Genomic DNA, 15,396 nt, shown 5'->3' with positions numbered 1-15,396 from the left:
CAGTACCACAATATAGTGTGGAATAATACCCCTTTACTTGTTGTAGGAGGGGTACTATGATTATCACCTGCTGGGAATACAGCTTGTGAATTGTTTCCAATACTGCCTCCCTGTCGGAGGTAGACGTTGGTAAAGCAAACTTCAGGAACCTGCGAGGGAGAGACGTCTCGAATTTCCAATCTGTACCCCTGGGATACTGCTTGTAGGATCCAGGGGTCCACTTGCGAGTGAGCCCACTGCGTGCTGAAACTCTTGAGACGACCCCCCACCGCACCTGTTTGTACGGCCCCAGCGTCATGCTGAGGACTTGGCAGAAGCGGTGGAAGGCTTCTGTTCCTGGGAATGGGCTGCCTGCTGCAGTCTTCTTCCCTTACCTCTATCCCTGGGCAGATATTATGGGGACGAAAGGACTGAGGCTGAAAAGACTATGTCTTTTTCTGCTGAGATGTGACTTGGGGTAAAAAAGGTGGATTTTCTAGCTGTTGCCGTGGCCACCAGGTCCAATGGACCGACCCCAAATAACTCCTCCCCTTTATACGGCAATACTTCCATGTGCCGTTTGGAATCTGCATCACCTGACCACTGTCGTGTCCATAAACATCGTCTGGCAGATATGGACATCGCACTTACTCTTGATGCCAGAGATTCGCATATATAGAAATGCATCTTTTAAATGCTCTATAGTCAATAAAATACTGTCCCTGTCAAGGGTATCAATATTTCCAGTCAGGGAATCCGACCAAGCCACCCCAGCGCTGCCCATCCAGGCTGAGGCGATCGCTGGTCGCAGTATAACACCAGTATGTGTGTATATACTTTTTAGGATATTTTCCAACCTCCTATCAGTTGGCTCCTTGAGGGCGTCCGTATCTGGAGACGGTAACGCCACTTGTTTTTATAAGCGTGTGAGCGCCTTATCCACCCTAAGGTGTGTTTCCCAACGCGCCATAACTTCTGGCGGGAAAGGGTATACCGCCAATAATTTTCTATCGGGGGAAACCCACGCATCATCACACACTTCATTTAATTTATCTGATTCAGGAAAAACTACATGTAGTTTCTCTATCGTCCTAGTGGATGCTGGGGTTCCTGAAAGGACCATGGGGAATAGCGGCTCCGCAGGAGACAGGGCACAAAAAGTAAAGCTTTCCGATCAGGTGGTGTGCACTGGCTCCTCCCCCTATGACCCTCCTCCAAGCCTCAGTTAGATTTTTGTGCCCGGCCGAGAAGGGTGCAATCTAGGTGGCTCTCCTAAAGAGCTGCTTAGAAAAGTTTAGCTTAGGTTTTTTATTTTACAGTGAGTCCTGCTGGCAACAGGATCACTGCAACGAGGGACTTAGGGGAGAAGAAGTGAACTCACCTGCGTGCAGGATGGATTGGCTTCTTGGCTACTGGACATCAGCTCCAGAGGGACGATCACAGGTACAGCCTGGATGGTCACCGGAGCCTCGCCGCCGGCCCCCTTGCAGATGCTGAAACAAGAAGAGGTCCAGAATCGGCGGCAGAAGACTCCTCAGTCTTCTAAAGGTAGCGCACAGCACTGCAGCTGTGCGCCATTTTCCTCTCAGCACACTTCACACGGCAGTCACTGAGGGTGCAGGGCGCTGGGAGGGGAGCGCCCTGGGAGGCAAATGAAAACCTATTTGGCTAAAAAATACCTCACATATAGCCTCCGGGGGCTATATGGAGATATTTAACCCCTGCCAGAATCCACTAAAGAGCGGGAGACGAGCCCGCCGGAAAAGGGGCGGGGCCTATCTCCTCAGCACACAGCGCCATTTTCCTTACACAGCTCCGCTGGTCAGGACGGCTCCCAGGTCTCTCCCCTGCACTGCACTACAGAAACAGGGTAAAACAAGAGAGGGGGGGCAAAATAGTGGCAAAAATTGTATTATAAAAGCAGCTACACAGGGAGCACTTATTATAAGGCTATCCCTGTCATATATAGCGCTTTGGTGTGTGCTGGCAAACTCTCCCTCTGTCTCCCCAAAGGGCTAGTGGGGTCCTGTCTTCGTTAAGAGCATTCCCTGTGTGTCTGCTGTGTGTCGGTACGTGTGTGTCGACATGTATGAGGACGATATTGGTGTGGAGGCGGAGCAATTGCCAAATATGGGGATGTCACCTCCTAGGGGGTCGACACCAGAATGGATGCCTTTATTTATGGAATTACGGGATAGTGTCAACACGCTAAAGCAGTCGTTTGACGACATGAGACGGCCGGACAATCAATTAGTGCCTGTCCAGGCGCCTCAAACACCGTCAGGGGCTGTAAAACGCCCTTTGCCTCAGTCGGTCGACACAGACCCAGACACAGGCACTGATTCCAGTGGCGACGGTGACGAATCAACCGTATTTTCCAGTAGGGCCACACGTTATATGATTTTGGCAATGAAGGAGGCGTTACATTTAGCTGATACTACAGGTACCACTAAACAGGGTATTATGTGGGGTGTGAAAAAACTACCTATAGTTTTTCCTGAGTCAGAAGAACTAAATGAGGTGTGTGATGAAGCGTGGGTTGCCCCCGATAAAAAGATGCTAATTTCAAAGAAGTTATTGGCTTTATACCCTTTCCCGCCAGAGGTTAGGGCGCGCTGGGAAACACCTCCTAGGGTGGACAAGGCGCTCACACGCTTATCTAAACAAGTGGCGTTACCCTCTCCTGAGACGGCCGCACTTAAAGATCCAGCAGATAGGAGGATGGAAAATATCCAAAAAAGTATATACACACATACAGGTGTTATACTACGACCAGCTATAGCGACAGCCTGGATGTGCAGTGCTGGAGTAGCTTGGTCAGAGTCCCTGATTGAAAATATTGATACCCTGGATAGGGACAATGTTTTACTGTCTTTAGAGCAAATAAAGGATGCATTTCTTTATATGCGTGATGCACAGAGGGATATCTGCACACTGGCATCACGGGTAAGTGCTATGTCCATTTCGGCCAGAAGAAGTTTATGGACGCGACAGTGGTCAGGCGATGCGGACTCAAAACGGCATTTGGAAGTTTTGCCGTATAAAGGGGAGGAGTTATTTGGAGTCGGTCTATCAGATTTGGTGGCCACGGCTACAGCCGGGAAATCCACCTTTTTACCTCAAGTTACTCCCCAACAGAAAAAGACACCGACTTTTCAACCGCAGCCCTTTCGTTCCTTTAAAAACAAGAGAGCAAAGGGATATTCATATCTGCCACGAGGCAGAGGAAGGGGGAAGAGACAGCAACAGGCAGCTCCTTCCCAGGAACAGAAGCCCTCCCCCGCTTCTACAAAAGCCTCAGCATGACGCTGGGGCTTCTCAAGCGGACTCGGGGGCGGTGGGCGGTCGTCTCAACAATTTCAGCGCGCAGTGGGCTCACTCGCAGGTAGATCCCTGGATCCTGCAGATAATATCTCAGGGATACAGGTTGGAACTAGAGACAGATCCACCTCGCCGTTTCCTGAAGTCTGCTTTACCAACGTCCCCCTCCGAAAGGGAGACGGTCTTGGAAGCCATTCACAAGCTGTACTCTCAGCAGGTGATAGTCAAGGTACCTCTTCTACAACAAGGAAAGGGGTATTATTCCACTCTATTTGTGGTACCGAAGCCGGATGGCTCGGTAAGACCTATTCTAAATCTGAAGTCCTTGAACCTGTACATAAAGAAGTTCAAGTTCAAGATGGAGTCACTCAGAGCAGTGATAGCGAACCTGGAAGAAGGGGACTTTATGGTATCCTTGGACATCAAGGATGCGTACCTCCACGTTCCAATTTACCCCTCACACCAGGGGTACCTCAGGTTCGTCGTACAAAACTGTCACTATCAGTTTCAGACGCTGCCGTTCGGATTGTCCACGGCACCTCGGGTCTTTACAAAGGTAATGGCCGAGATGATGATTCTTCTTCGAAGAAAAGGCGTATTAATTATCCCATACTTGGACGATCTCCTGATAAGGGCAAGGTCCAGAGAACAGCTAGAGATGGGATTAGCACTGTCTCAAGAAGTGCTAAAACAGCACGGGTGGATTCTGAATATTCCAAAATCCCAGTTAATGCCGACAACTCGTCTGCTGTTCCTAGGGATGATTCTGGACACGGTTCAGAAAAAGGTTTTTCTCCCGGAGGAAAAAGCCAAGGAGTTATCCGAGCTTGTCACAGGGTCGCATCTTCAGATGCACCAGCGGATAACCCTGTCTCCAAGGACAAGGGTATCTCTTCTGTGGTGGTTGCAGAGTGCTCATCTATTGGAGGGCCGCAGATTCGGCATACAGGATTGGATCCTGGTGACCACGGACGCCAGCCTGAGAGGCTGGGGAGCAGTCACACAAGGAAGAAACTTCCAGGGAGTGTGGACGAGCCTGGAAACCTCTCTTCACATAAACATTCTGGAACTAAGAGCAATCTACAATGCTCTAAGCCAGGCAGAACCTCTGCTTCAGGGAAAACCGGTGTTGATCCAGTCGGACAACATCACGGCAGTCGCCCATGTGAACAGACAGGGCGGCACAAGAAGCAGGAGTGCAATGGCAGAAGCTGCAAGGATTCTTCGCTGGGCAGAGAATCATGTAATAGCACTGTCAGCAGTGTTCATCCCGGGAGTGGACAACTGGGAAGCAGACTTCCTCAGCAGACACGACCTTCACCCGGGAGAGTGGGGACTTCATCCAGAAGTCTTCCACATGCTGGTAACCCGTTGGGAAAGACCAATGGTGGACATGATGGCGTCTCGCCTCAACAAAAAACTGGACAGGTATTGCGCCAGGTCAAGAGATCCGCAGGCAATAGCTGTGGACGCGCTGGTAACGCCTTGGGTGTACCAGTCGGTGTATGTGTTTCCTCCTCTGCCTCTCATACCAAAAGTATTGAGAATTATACGGCAAAGAGGCGTAAGAACGATACTAGTGGTTCCGGATTGGCCAAGAAGGACTTGGTACCCGGAACTTCAAGAGATGATCACGGAAGATCCGTGGCCTCTACCTCTAAGGAGGGACTTGCTTCAGCAGGGTCCCTGTCTGTTTCAAGACTTACCGCGGCTGCGTTTGACGGCATGGCGGTTGAACGCCGGATCCTAAAGGAAAAAGGCATGCCGGAAGAAGTCATTCCTACTTTGATTAAAGCAAGGAAGGAAGTAACCGTGCAACATTATCACCGCATTTGGCGAAAATATGTTGCGTGGTGCGAGGATCGGAGTGCTCCGACGGAGGAATTTCAACTGGGTCGATTCCTACATTTCCTGCAATCAGGATTGTCTATGGGTCTCAAATTGGGATCTATTAAGGTTCAAATTTCGGCCCTGTCGATTTTCTTCCAGAAAGAATTGGCTTCAGTCCCTGAAGTCCAGACTTTTGTTAAGGGAGTGCTGCATATACAGCCTCCTGTGGTGCCTCCAGTGGCACCGTGGGATCTCAATGTGGTTTTGGACTTTCTAAAATCTCATTGGTTTGAACCACTAAAAAATGTGGATTTGAAATATCTCACATGGAAAGTGACCATGCTACTAGCCCTGGCTTCGGCCAGGAGAGTGTCAGAACTGGCAGCTTTATCTTACAAAAGCCCATATCTGATTTTCCATTCGGACAGGGCGGAACTGCGGACTCGTCCGCATTTTCTCCCTAAGGTGGTGTCAGCATTTCATCTGAACCAGCCTATTGTAGTGCCTGCGGCTACAAGTGACTTGGAGGACTCCAAGTTACTGGACGTTGTCAGAGCATTGAAAATATATATTGCAAGGACAGCTGGAGTCAGAAAATCTGACTCGTTGTTTATATTGTATGCACCCAACAAGATGGGTGCTCCTGCGTCTAAGCAGACGATTGCTCGTTGGATCTGTAGCACAATCCAACTTGCACATTCTGTGGCAGGCCTGCCACAGCCTAAATCTGTAAGGGCCCACTCCACAAGGAAGGTGGGCTCATCTTGGGCGGCTGCCCGAGGGGTCTCGGCATTACAACTTTGCCGAGCAGCTACGTGGTCAGGGGAGAACACGTTTGTAAAATTTTACAAATTTGATACTCTGGCTAAGGAGGACCTGGAGTTCTCTCATTCGGTGCTGCAGAGTCATCCGCACTCTCCCGCCCGTTTGGGAGCTTTGGTATAATCCCCATGGTCCTTTCAGGAACCCCAGCATCCACTAGGACGATAGAGAAAATAAGAATTTACTTACCGATAATTCTATTTCTCGGAGTCCGTAGTGGATGCTGGGCGCCCATCCCAAGTGCGGATTATCTGCAATAATTGTACATAGTTATTGTTAACTAATTCGGGTTATTGTTGTAGGGAGCCATCTTTCAGAGGCTCCTCTGTTATCATACTGTTAACTGGGTTTAGATCACAAGTTGTACGGTGTGATTGGTGTGGCTGGTATGAGTCTTACCCGGGATTCAAAATTCCTCCCTTATTGTGTACGCTCGTCCGGGCACAGTACCTAACTGAGGCTTGGAGGAGGGTCATAGGGGGAGGAGCCAGTGCACACCACCTGATCGGAAAGCTTTACTTTTTGTGCCCTGTCTCCTGCGGAGCCGCTATTCCCCATGGTCCTTTCAGGAACCCCAGCATCCACTACGGACTCCGAGAAATAGAATTATCGGTAAGTAAATTCTTATTTTTTTCACACTCCACATAATACCCTTTTTTGTGGTACTTGTAGTATCAGAAATATGTAACATCTCCTTCATTGCCCTTAACAAGTAACGTGTGGCCCTAAAGGAAAATACGTTTGTTTCTTCACCGTCGACACTGGAGTCAGTGTCCGTGTCTGTGTCGACCGACTGAGGTAAAAAGGACGTTTTAACGCCCCTGACGGTGTTTTAGACGCCTGGACAGGTACTAATTGGTTTGCCGGCCGTCTCATGTCGTCAACCGACCTTGCAGCGTGTTGACATTATCACGTAATTCCTTAAATAAGCCATCCATTCCGGTGTCGACTCCCTAGAGAGTGACATCACCATTACCGGCAATTGCTCCGCCTCCTCACCAACATCGTCCTCATACATGTCGACACACAAGTACCGACACACAGCACACACACAGGGAATGCTCTGATAGAGGACAGGACCCCACTAGCCCTTTGGGGAGACAGAGGGAGAGTTTGCCAGCACACACCAAAAACGCTATATTATACAGGGACAACCTTTATATAAGTGTTTTTCCCTTATAGCATTTTAATATATATATATACATATCGCCAAATAAGTGCCCCCCCTCTCTGTTTTAACCCTGTTTCTGTAGTGCAGTGCAGGGGAGAGCCTGGGAGCCTTCCCACCAGCATTTCTGTGAGGGAAAATGGCGCTGTGTGCTGAGGAGAATAGGCCCCGCCCCCTTTTCGGCGGGCTTCTTCTCCCGTTTTTCTGAGACCTGGCAGGGGTTAAATACATCCATATAGCCTCCAGGGGCTATATGTGATGTATTTTTAGCCAGAATAAGGTATTATACATTGCTGCCCAGGGCGCCCCCAGCAACGCCCTGCACCCTCCGTGACCGTTGGTGTGAAGTGTGTGACAACAATGGCGCACAGCTGCAGTGCTGTGCGCTACCTTCATGAAGACTGAAAAGCCTTCTGCCGCCGGTTTCTGGACCTTCAATCTTCAGCATCTGCAAGGGGGGTCGGCGGCGCGGCTCCGGGACGAACCCCAGGGTGAGACCTGTGTTCCGACTCCCTCTGGAGCTAATGGTGTCCAGTAGCCTAAGAAGCCAATCCATCCTGCACGCAGGTGAGTTGAACTTCTCTCCCCTAAGTCCCTCGATGCAGTGAGCCTGTTGCCAGCAGGACTCACTGAAAATAAGAAACCTAAAAACTTTTTCTAAGCAGCTCCTTAAGAGAGCCACCTAGATTGCACCCTGCTCGGACGGGCACAAAAACCTAACTGAGGCTTGGAGGAGGGTCATAGGGGGAGGAGCCAGTACACACCACCTGATCCTAAAGCTTTAGTTTTGTGCCCTGTCTCCTGCGGAGCCGCTAATCCCCATGGTCCTGACGGAGTCCCCAGCATCCACTTAGGACGTCAGAGAAATGCTAATATCCTCTCAAGACGATTCTGAATTGATAATATTCCATAAAGTCAGAAAGAGAAAGCGATACACCTTAGGGGAGGGGCATTACCTGGAGGACAGCGGAGACATCGGATGTTTCCGTTCATGTAGTAGCGATCATCCCCTGATAATATTCCATGGGGTCGGCTGTACACATGTGACGTCACCTGCAGATGAGAGGTATCCTAGTGAGTATATTGCCTCTTCTACATCCCTGACTTATTATTCTACAGCATCCGTCAGCTTGCCATACAGCTGCGGTGTGGCGTTGTTTTACCCCTTTCTGGGAAAGCATGACACAACACTAACATAAAGACAAATCAATAATTGAAACATCTTTATTGACAAAACACAGCATACTTGTAGGTTCATGGCAGTATAGCACATCTGTCACGCACAGCGGGAGCATGGATGGCAGCCATCAAGTTCCCTGCCAGCCCTAGGAGCAAATGAGCAGCTCCCCACGTCATTAACAGGAAGTAACTTTCTGCTTCTCAGACCATACGTTAATAGATTACACACTGGGGGCGGGATGTACTAATGTACATCCCCGCCCATCGCCGCCCCACACCACGATGCTGATCGCATATGTACTAACATATGCGATCAGCATTGCGGAGGACAGCTCTTCCGATAAGAGCTGTCCTCCGCGATGCGCAGCGGCAGCCTGACTTCCGGGATTCGGCCCCAGGAGTCAGTCTGCGCATGCGCGGGGTGACGGGGGCGGCCACAGGGCATGCTGGGAGGGATCCGATCGGATCCCTCACACAGCGCCGCGGAGAGAAGCCCATAGGCTTCTATGGACGTACGCCAGCGGCCGGGGGTTAGTACATCAGGAAAATGCGGTAAACAGGGAGTTTACCGCATTTTCCGCTTAGTACATCCCGCCCCCGGTAACACCACAGTATGTTTCCTCATGTGGTCAGCTGTGTACTGTGAATGATGGATGCAGCTAGAATGGAATACATACTATAATGACAGCGGCATCCTGTCAGCTGTAATCTCGGCAGCAAGTCCCCTCACGGGCCCACTGCGCTCGCCACGCTTCAAGCCCGGTTATATTCCCACTTGGGTGGTGGCGTGGTCCCACCACCAGTGGGAATATCGTGTGGTGGACGGCATTTTGCCCGCTACTGGGATTCCGGCGTCAGTATCCGCTAGAACACCTGTCATTATATAGAATCTGGACCTCTGTGGTAACCTCTGTCTCCTATGCCCACTGATCGCTAATAATGTGCATGCTGCAGTTTCTGTGCACCCTACTATTTAGTGAGTATGGAGTTGGCATTTATTGAAGTGGCAGTATGGATGGTGTAGAAGTTAGCATTACTGCCTCACAGAACTGGCTTTCTGGGTTCTATTCCCACCACGGCCCTAAGTGTGGCGTTTGTATATTCTCCCCGCACTTGCGTGGGTTTCCTCCCACAATCCCAAAATATACTGGTAGGTTAACTGGCTCCTGACAAAAGTTAACCCTAGTGTGTAATGGGCCCTACACACTGGCAGATACGGCCGAATGGCGACCTGGCGGCGCGGGGGGGGGGGAGTGACGGGGGGGAGTGAAGTTTCTTCACTCCCCCCTGTCACCCGGCTCCATACCACTGCAGGCTAATATGGACAATCTCGTCCATATTGGCTCGCATGCATAAGCGACGGGGCACCAACTATTAATGAGCACGGGGCCGTGCATCGTTTATCGTTGGTGCCTACACACTGCACGATATGAACGAGTTCTCGTTCATTAATGAACGAGAACGTTCATATCGTGCAGTGAAATCTGCCCGTGTGTAGGGCCCATAAGTGTGCGTGTACACGGGCAGACTAGATGGGCCAAGTGGTTCTTATCAAATTCTATGTTTCTACGATAAATTATCTTTAGCTATCACCCCCATATGAGTGATCAGTTGGGATCATTAGCCAATCGCTGGACCTAATTGTTCCTGTCACTACCAGGTGGGTGCAGTGATGTCAGTGCCTAACATATACAGTAACAGCAGTGCCAGACACATTCAGGCTGGCCAATTGGCAGCAGGGAATATATATTATGTGCCGTGAGCCTCTCTTAGTGCTATCCTCTATATAGACCCCTGATTTCCTAATCAGAAATTCATAGCATTCTAGAATGTCCAGGTGACCTGGCCCTAAGGGTAGTATCATATTATTCTGCCTTCTTCCTCCAGTGCTTTTCCCCCAATTGATAGGAATGGGCTCTGCCTACACATTTTCTACGCAAGCAGCATTCAGAGCCTGTTGGAAAATAGCTACGCAAAAAAGTGCGTCATAGAAGTTTACGGTATTTCATTCATACTTGTCACATGTGCAGAGAGGAAAAACTGGTTAGATACTATGTGGCAATTGCCTTGACAGCTTCTATTTCTCACACTCCCATGTGACATCTAGGAACAGCGATGTGCTGCCCTGTAGGATGATCCCTATGCTTGCACCAAAGCTTCCGAATGCATTCCCTTAGCATATATTATTTATTAGGGAGGGTAATGGGCTCCAGGAGAGAACAGGGCTTGCCTAATACAGCATGCTTTGGCAAAGACTGAATGGAGTTCTGTACAGGAATGTAGTCAATGTACCGCTTTTTGTTCGATTGTAACTTGTATCAGGGCTGCTCCAGTAATAACGTATGGTAACATAAGTACAAACCTGTGCTGATACTCTATTATATAGTTTTAAAAGCAATCGCCTTCTAACAGGGGTGAGCAAACAAGTCCTAACATGTCCTGCTATCTGGAGAGGCTCAGGCTGCGTTACGTAACAAGCAGCGGCACTAGAAAGCAGAGTATAACATACTATGGGGAACTAAGCAGTGATAAGAGCGGAGAAGTGAGCCAGTGGAGAAATTTCCCCATCAACCAAGCAGCAGCTCTGTATCATTTTATAGTATGCAAATGATAAATGTTACTTCAGTGCTGATTGGTTGCCATGGGCAACTTCTCCACTGGCTCACTTCTCCGCTCTTATCACTGCTCAGTAAATGTACCCCTATATTCACTATCACATGTGCACGCACATACACACCAGGGTTCTTTTTTTTTTTGGTGGGAGCCAATTAACCTACCAGTATATTTTTTGTTTCTGGGAGGAAACCGGAGGACCCGGAGGAAATCGGCGCAAGCACAGGGAGAATATACAAACTCCAAACAGATAAGGCCATGGTGGGAATCGAACTCATGTCCTCAGTGCCTTGAGGCAGCAATGCTAACCATTACACCATCCTTATATACCTTTCTTTACCTAATAGTACATTTGCATGTTTAATATACTGTACATGCTCATGTTTGAGCCATGAATATCATCGCTACAGAAGGTACATTTTATTTCCACAGAAATGGGTAAATAAGCAAAAATAAGAGGAATTACATATAACATAGAAATGAAGAATACTAAATAACAAATGATACGTCATCCAGCATGTACAGGCTTTGGACGAGTTGAGAAGAGAACCATTGTTGCATGTTTCACACAAGGGACACTGTCAAATTGATTTATTCTGCTTTTATATTAAACATTGTACATATTGCATTAAACACTTTCTTTTCAAGTTTAGAGTAGATCGAGATAACGTCATTCTTTGTAACTTCTTACGTCAGGGGCAGAAGAAAGAAAAAGGAGAAGGGAGCGAGAAAGAAAAAGGAGAGTGAGAAGCAAGAAAGAAAAAAGGGGGTGAGAAAGAGAGGAAAGGGTGAGAAAGATAAAAGGAGAGAAGGCTGAGAAAAAAAAAGGATGAGGGTACAGAAAACAAAAGAATGGGGTGGGGGGGGGGGGGGAATGAAAGAGAAAACAAAAGTGTGTGGGGGTGAAAGAGGGGATGTAAACAGCAAGGAAAGAAGGGGAAGAGAAAGACGAAACTGAGAAGCTGCAAGAGAATTCAGGAACATAGTATGATTAACATACAACTTGCGTTATGTACACTGAGGTGTTTACTATGAAATGAGAGAGTGCTTGAGTGTGTACCGACAACTGACTGATTAATCATATTATTTTGTCCGCGCACGGAATGCGGAATATATATATATATATGTCTAAATACCACAAAACTAAGGCTAGTCTTTCCATAAAGCATACCATATTTATTCCCAGGAGTGAGTGTATTAGTACTGATACAGGGTTGGGACACAAGTAGGTTTGGTGACTGTATTGTACGTGTTTTTGCATTGTACATTGGCCCTCATTCCGAGTTGATCGGTCGCAAGGCGAATTTAGCAGAGTTACACACGCTAAGCCTACGCCTACTGGGAGTGTATCTTAGCTTCTTAAAATTGCGACCGATGTATTCGCAATATTGCGATCACAAACTACTTAGCAGTTTTAGAGTAGCTTCAGACTTACTCTGCCTGTGCGATCAGTTCAGTGCTTTTCGTTCCTGGTTTGACGTCACAAACACACCCAGCGTTCGCCCAACCACTCCCCCGTTTCTCCGGCCACTCCTGCGTTTTTTCCGGAAACGGTAGCGTTTTCAACCACACGCCCATAAAACGCCGTGTTTCCGCCCAGTAACACCCATTTCCTGTCAATCACATTACGATCGCCGGAGCGATGAAAAAGCCGTGAGTAAAAATACTTTCTTCATAGCAAAGATACTTGGCGCAGTCGCAGTGCGAATATTGCGCATGCGCACTAAGCGGAATTTCACTGCGATGCGATGAAAAATACCGAGCGAACGACTCGGAATGAGGGCCATTGTACAAAACCGGTGTATGTGCAATAGCCCTAAGGTTTTCTCGTGGGACCTAAACACTGTAGCCCAACATGGAGCACACAGAACAAGGTAACTAGTACTGGGCTTTCTATACAAAACAGATACTATACTAGAGAACTGCATCCAACATAAAGGAGGTGTAGTTGGTCAATACATAAAAATAAATAAAAATGAAATAAAACACAGCAGACACTAAAGACAACATCTGACTGGATTGCTTAGAAATTAAGCACGGATCTTTCTGTGTGTAGGGTGCCGGCTCTAGATTTGGCATGCATGCCAAATCTAGTGAGATCCCTAATTTCACCACTGCGTGAAATGAGCATCCTCCCCCTTGCTCAGCACACATCTTCCCCGTGTGTACCCCCCTTAAGGGGTACATTTACTAAAGGCTGACTTCTATTGATACTAAACTGATGAAAATTGATCTAAATCGATGTTGCTTTTCAGGGGCTAAAACACACATTTAATAACAGAATATTTTTTATATTAACTTCTAATTGTTAGTAAATGTGTGTTTTAGTCCCTGAGACATGACATCGATTTATATATTTTTATCAATTCGTAAATGATAAAAACCAATGAAACAAAAATAAATAAAAAATAAATCGACCTTTAGTAAATATACCTCTATGGGGTATTTTCTACGACAAAAGCTACCTGGAACATTTTTATTAGACAGGTAGGGTGTCTGCAAAGTTGGGTAACACTGGTTCTGATTCAGATGAGGTCGCAATGGTGTCACAACTGAGCGATTCACGGTAGGCTACGCGTGCGTCGCGGCAGCAGTGCACACGCAACAAGGTACCTATGCGGTGCAGCTCGTAGTGAAGAATCAGCCGCAAAGTGATTGACAGGGGGATGCCGTTTGTGGAGGTAACGGGCTGAGTCTGCAAAAACGCAGGCGTGGGCATTTCCGGGTGTGTCTCACAGTGCGCCTGCAATCTCGTATGCATAAAACATGGTGCATCTCTGACTCAGTAGTGATGGAGTACGCAGTTGCTGAGATTGTTACGATGGCTTTGTGGGCAACTGCTTCACTTACACTGCCTTATAGTTCCGTCACTGAATAGGATCGCTGCTGCGTTGGAATTGCGACTGCATCTGAATTAGGCCCCTGCGCCATATGATGTAATCCTACAGGACTCATGGTTGATAGTGGCTAACGTTGCTACTGGCTGTGTATCACTCAAATAAACAGGCCCCTAACACAGTGATACTTTATATCCCATACATTTTTATGGGATGCAGTTAATATACCGGCTGTCAGGATCCCGGCGTTCAGGAGATCGACACCAGAATCCCGACAGCCAGTGAAATACCGGTTGATGGAATCCAGACCACCATAGATTATTACCACAAGGTTGGTGGGTTCACGCCACCAGTGTGTGGGAATATAACCTGTGTCAAGCGAAGCGAGCCACTGCACCCGAAGTATGGCAACCATGGCGGTCCTGAAGTGTGACTTGCTGCCGGCATCCCATCTGCCAGAAAAACATATGTATTCCATTTCTATAAAGTTTCTCCAAAGTGAGGGGAGCGTATTCCTAAACCCATCATTCAGCACATAGAATAAATAAGGTCATACTAATAACATACTTTATTATTACCAGACACCGACCAGAAGCAGCACAGACAGAACGAACAGGGGTGTAAGTCAGTAAAACTACATCTCCTACTCTACGTGCAAATAAAATGATGACGTTAATTAAATCACACAATTGCAAAGTTCATGAAATCCAGTCATGCAGTTGAGTTCCACTTTATTTCTAGCTGTTGCCCTTTACGTTGCATTATTTTCTGATTTATGCTCATCTGTGCAACCCTCTGTACAGGCAATGTATTCCCTAACTAACCCGTCCGTGTCACACTCACAGCCGGTAACTCACCAGGAGAAGGAGGAGGAGGGTCATGTCTCGCCGGGTCAGTCCCAAAACCACATGTCCGAGTGTCGCTGCCCCAGCTGGGCCCATGGACACTGGGAGACCCCGCACGGTGTCACTGTCACTGTCAGCGGCTACACGTTGTACCAGGCAGAGCGGAGGCAGAGTCGCGGGATAGGAGGACACACAGAGCGCGTATAGGAGACAGCGATACCAGGCGGCAGCGATTAGTCCGGCCAGTGACATTCACTACCGAGCTGTGTCTTCCGCACTCCTCTTTTATATTCCGGGCTGGCTTACATGTCTACTGTCCCGCCTATTTCCACATAAGACGCCCAGTGACACCACTGCCTGTCCTGCCCTGGCTGCAACTCTGATTTTAGTGAAGTGAATTATTATGCTGAAGTGTCCCATGCACAGGGCCGGTGCTAGGTTTTTTGGCACCCTAGGCAAAAGTTCAGCCTACAGCCTTCCCCTCTTCCCCCTCTATTAGTAAAAATTAGTTCTAATAAAGACGTGAAGTGTGAGGTGTGATCTAGAGGCTGTGCAAATAGCAGAAAAAGAAAAACTAGATATTTACAGTATTACATAAATGACATGTTAAAATGAACCCAGTCCCAAAACCAGGTAAGGTACAGTATAATACAGTATCACAATCTGTTGTTTTATATTATAGATAGGCACTATATCTCATTGTTAATAATACTGTGGGCTGAAAAGCCTGCAATTGTTAATAGGGCTCCTCATAGGGGATGCAGTTAAGTTGGCGACGGTCAGGATACCGACGCTGGGATCC

At 47.9% G+C, this 15,396-nt stretch overlaps 1 protein-coding gene across 1 annotated transcript in view; it reads right to left on the bottom strand.

Annotated features, from left to right (window-relative positions):
• LOC134936635 (tumor necrosis factor receptor superfamily member 10A-like) overlaps nt 1-14,882 on the bottom strand; it is a 68,748-nt gene extending 53,866 nt beyond the window's left edge. Inside the window, exons 1-2 of the mRNA XM_063931773.1 lie at nt 14,607-14,882; nt 8,077-8,173 (exon numbers count right to left, since the gene is read on the bottom strand). Of these exons, the coding sequence (XP_063787843.1) occupies nt 8,077-8,173; nt 14,607-14,846 (337 nt within the window). The 5' untranslated portion in view covers nt 14,847-14,882. The remainder of the gene's footprint in view (nt 1-8,076; nt 8,174-14,606) is intronic.
• Nucleotides 14,883-15,396: the final 514 nt, after the last annotated feature.

The sequence above is a fragment of the Pseudophryne corroboree genome, chromosome 6 (genome assembly GCF_028390025.1).
Source record: "Pseudophryne corroboree isolate aPseCor3 chromosome 6, aPseCor3.hap2, whole genome shotgun sequence".
Taxonomy (NCBI): domain Eukaryota; kingdom Metazoa; phylum Chordata; class Amphibia; order Anura; family Myobatrachidae; genus Pseudophryne; species Pseudophryne corroboree.
The sequence above is the reverse complement of the archived record's forward strand: the minus strand, read 5'-3'. Positions and strand labels throughout refer to the sequence as shown.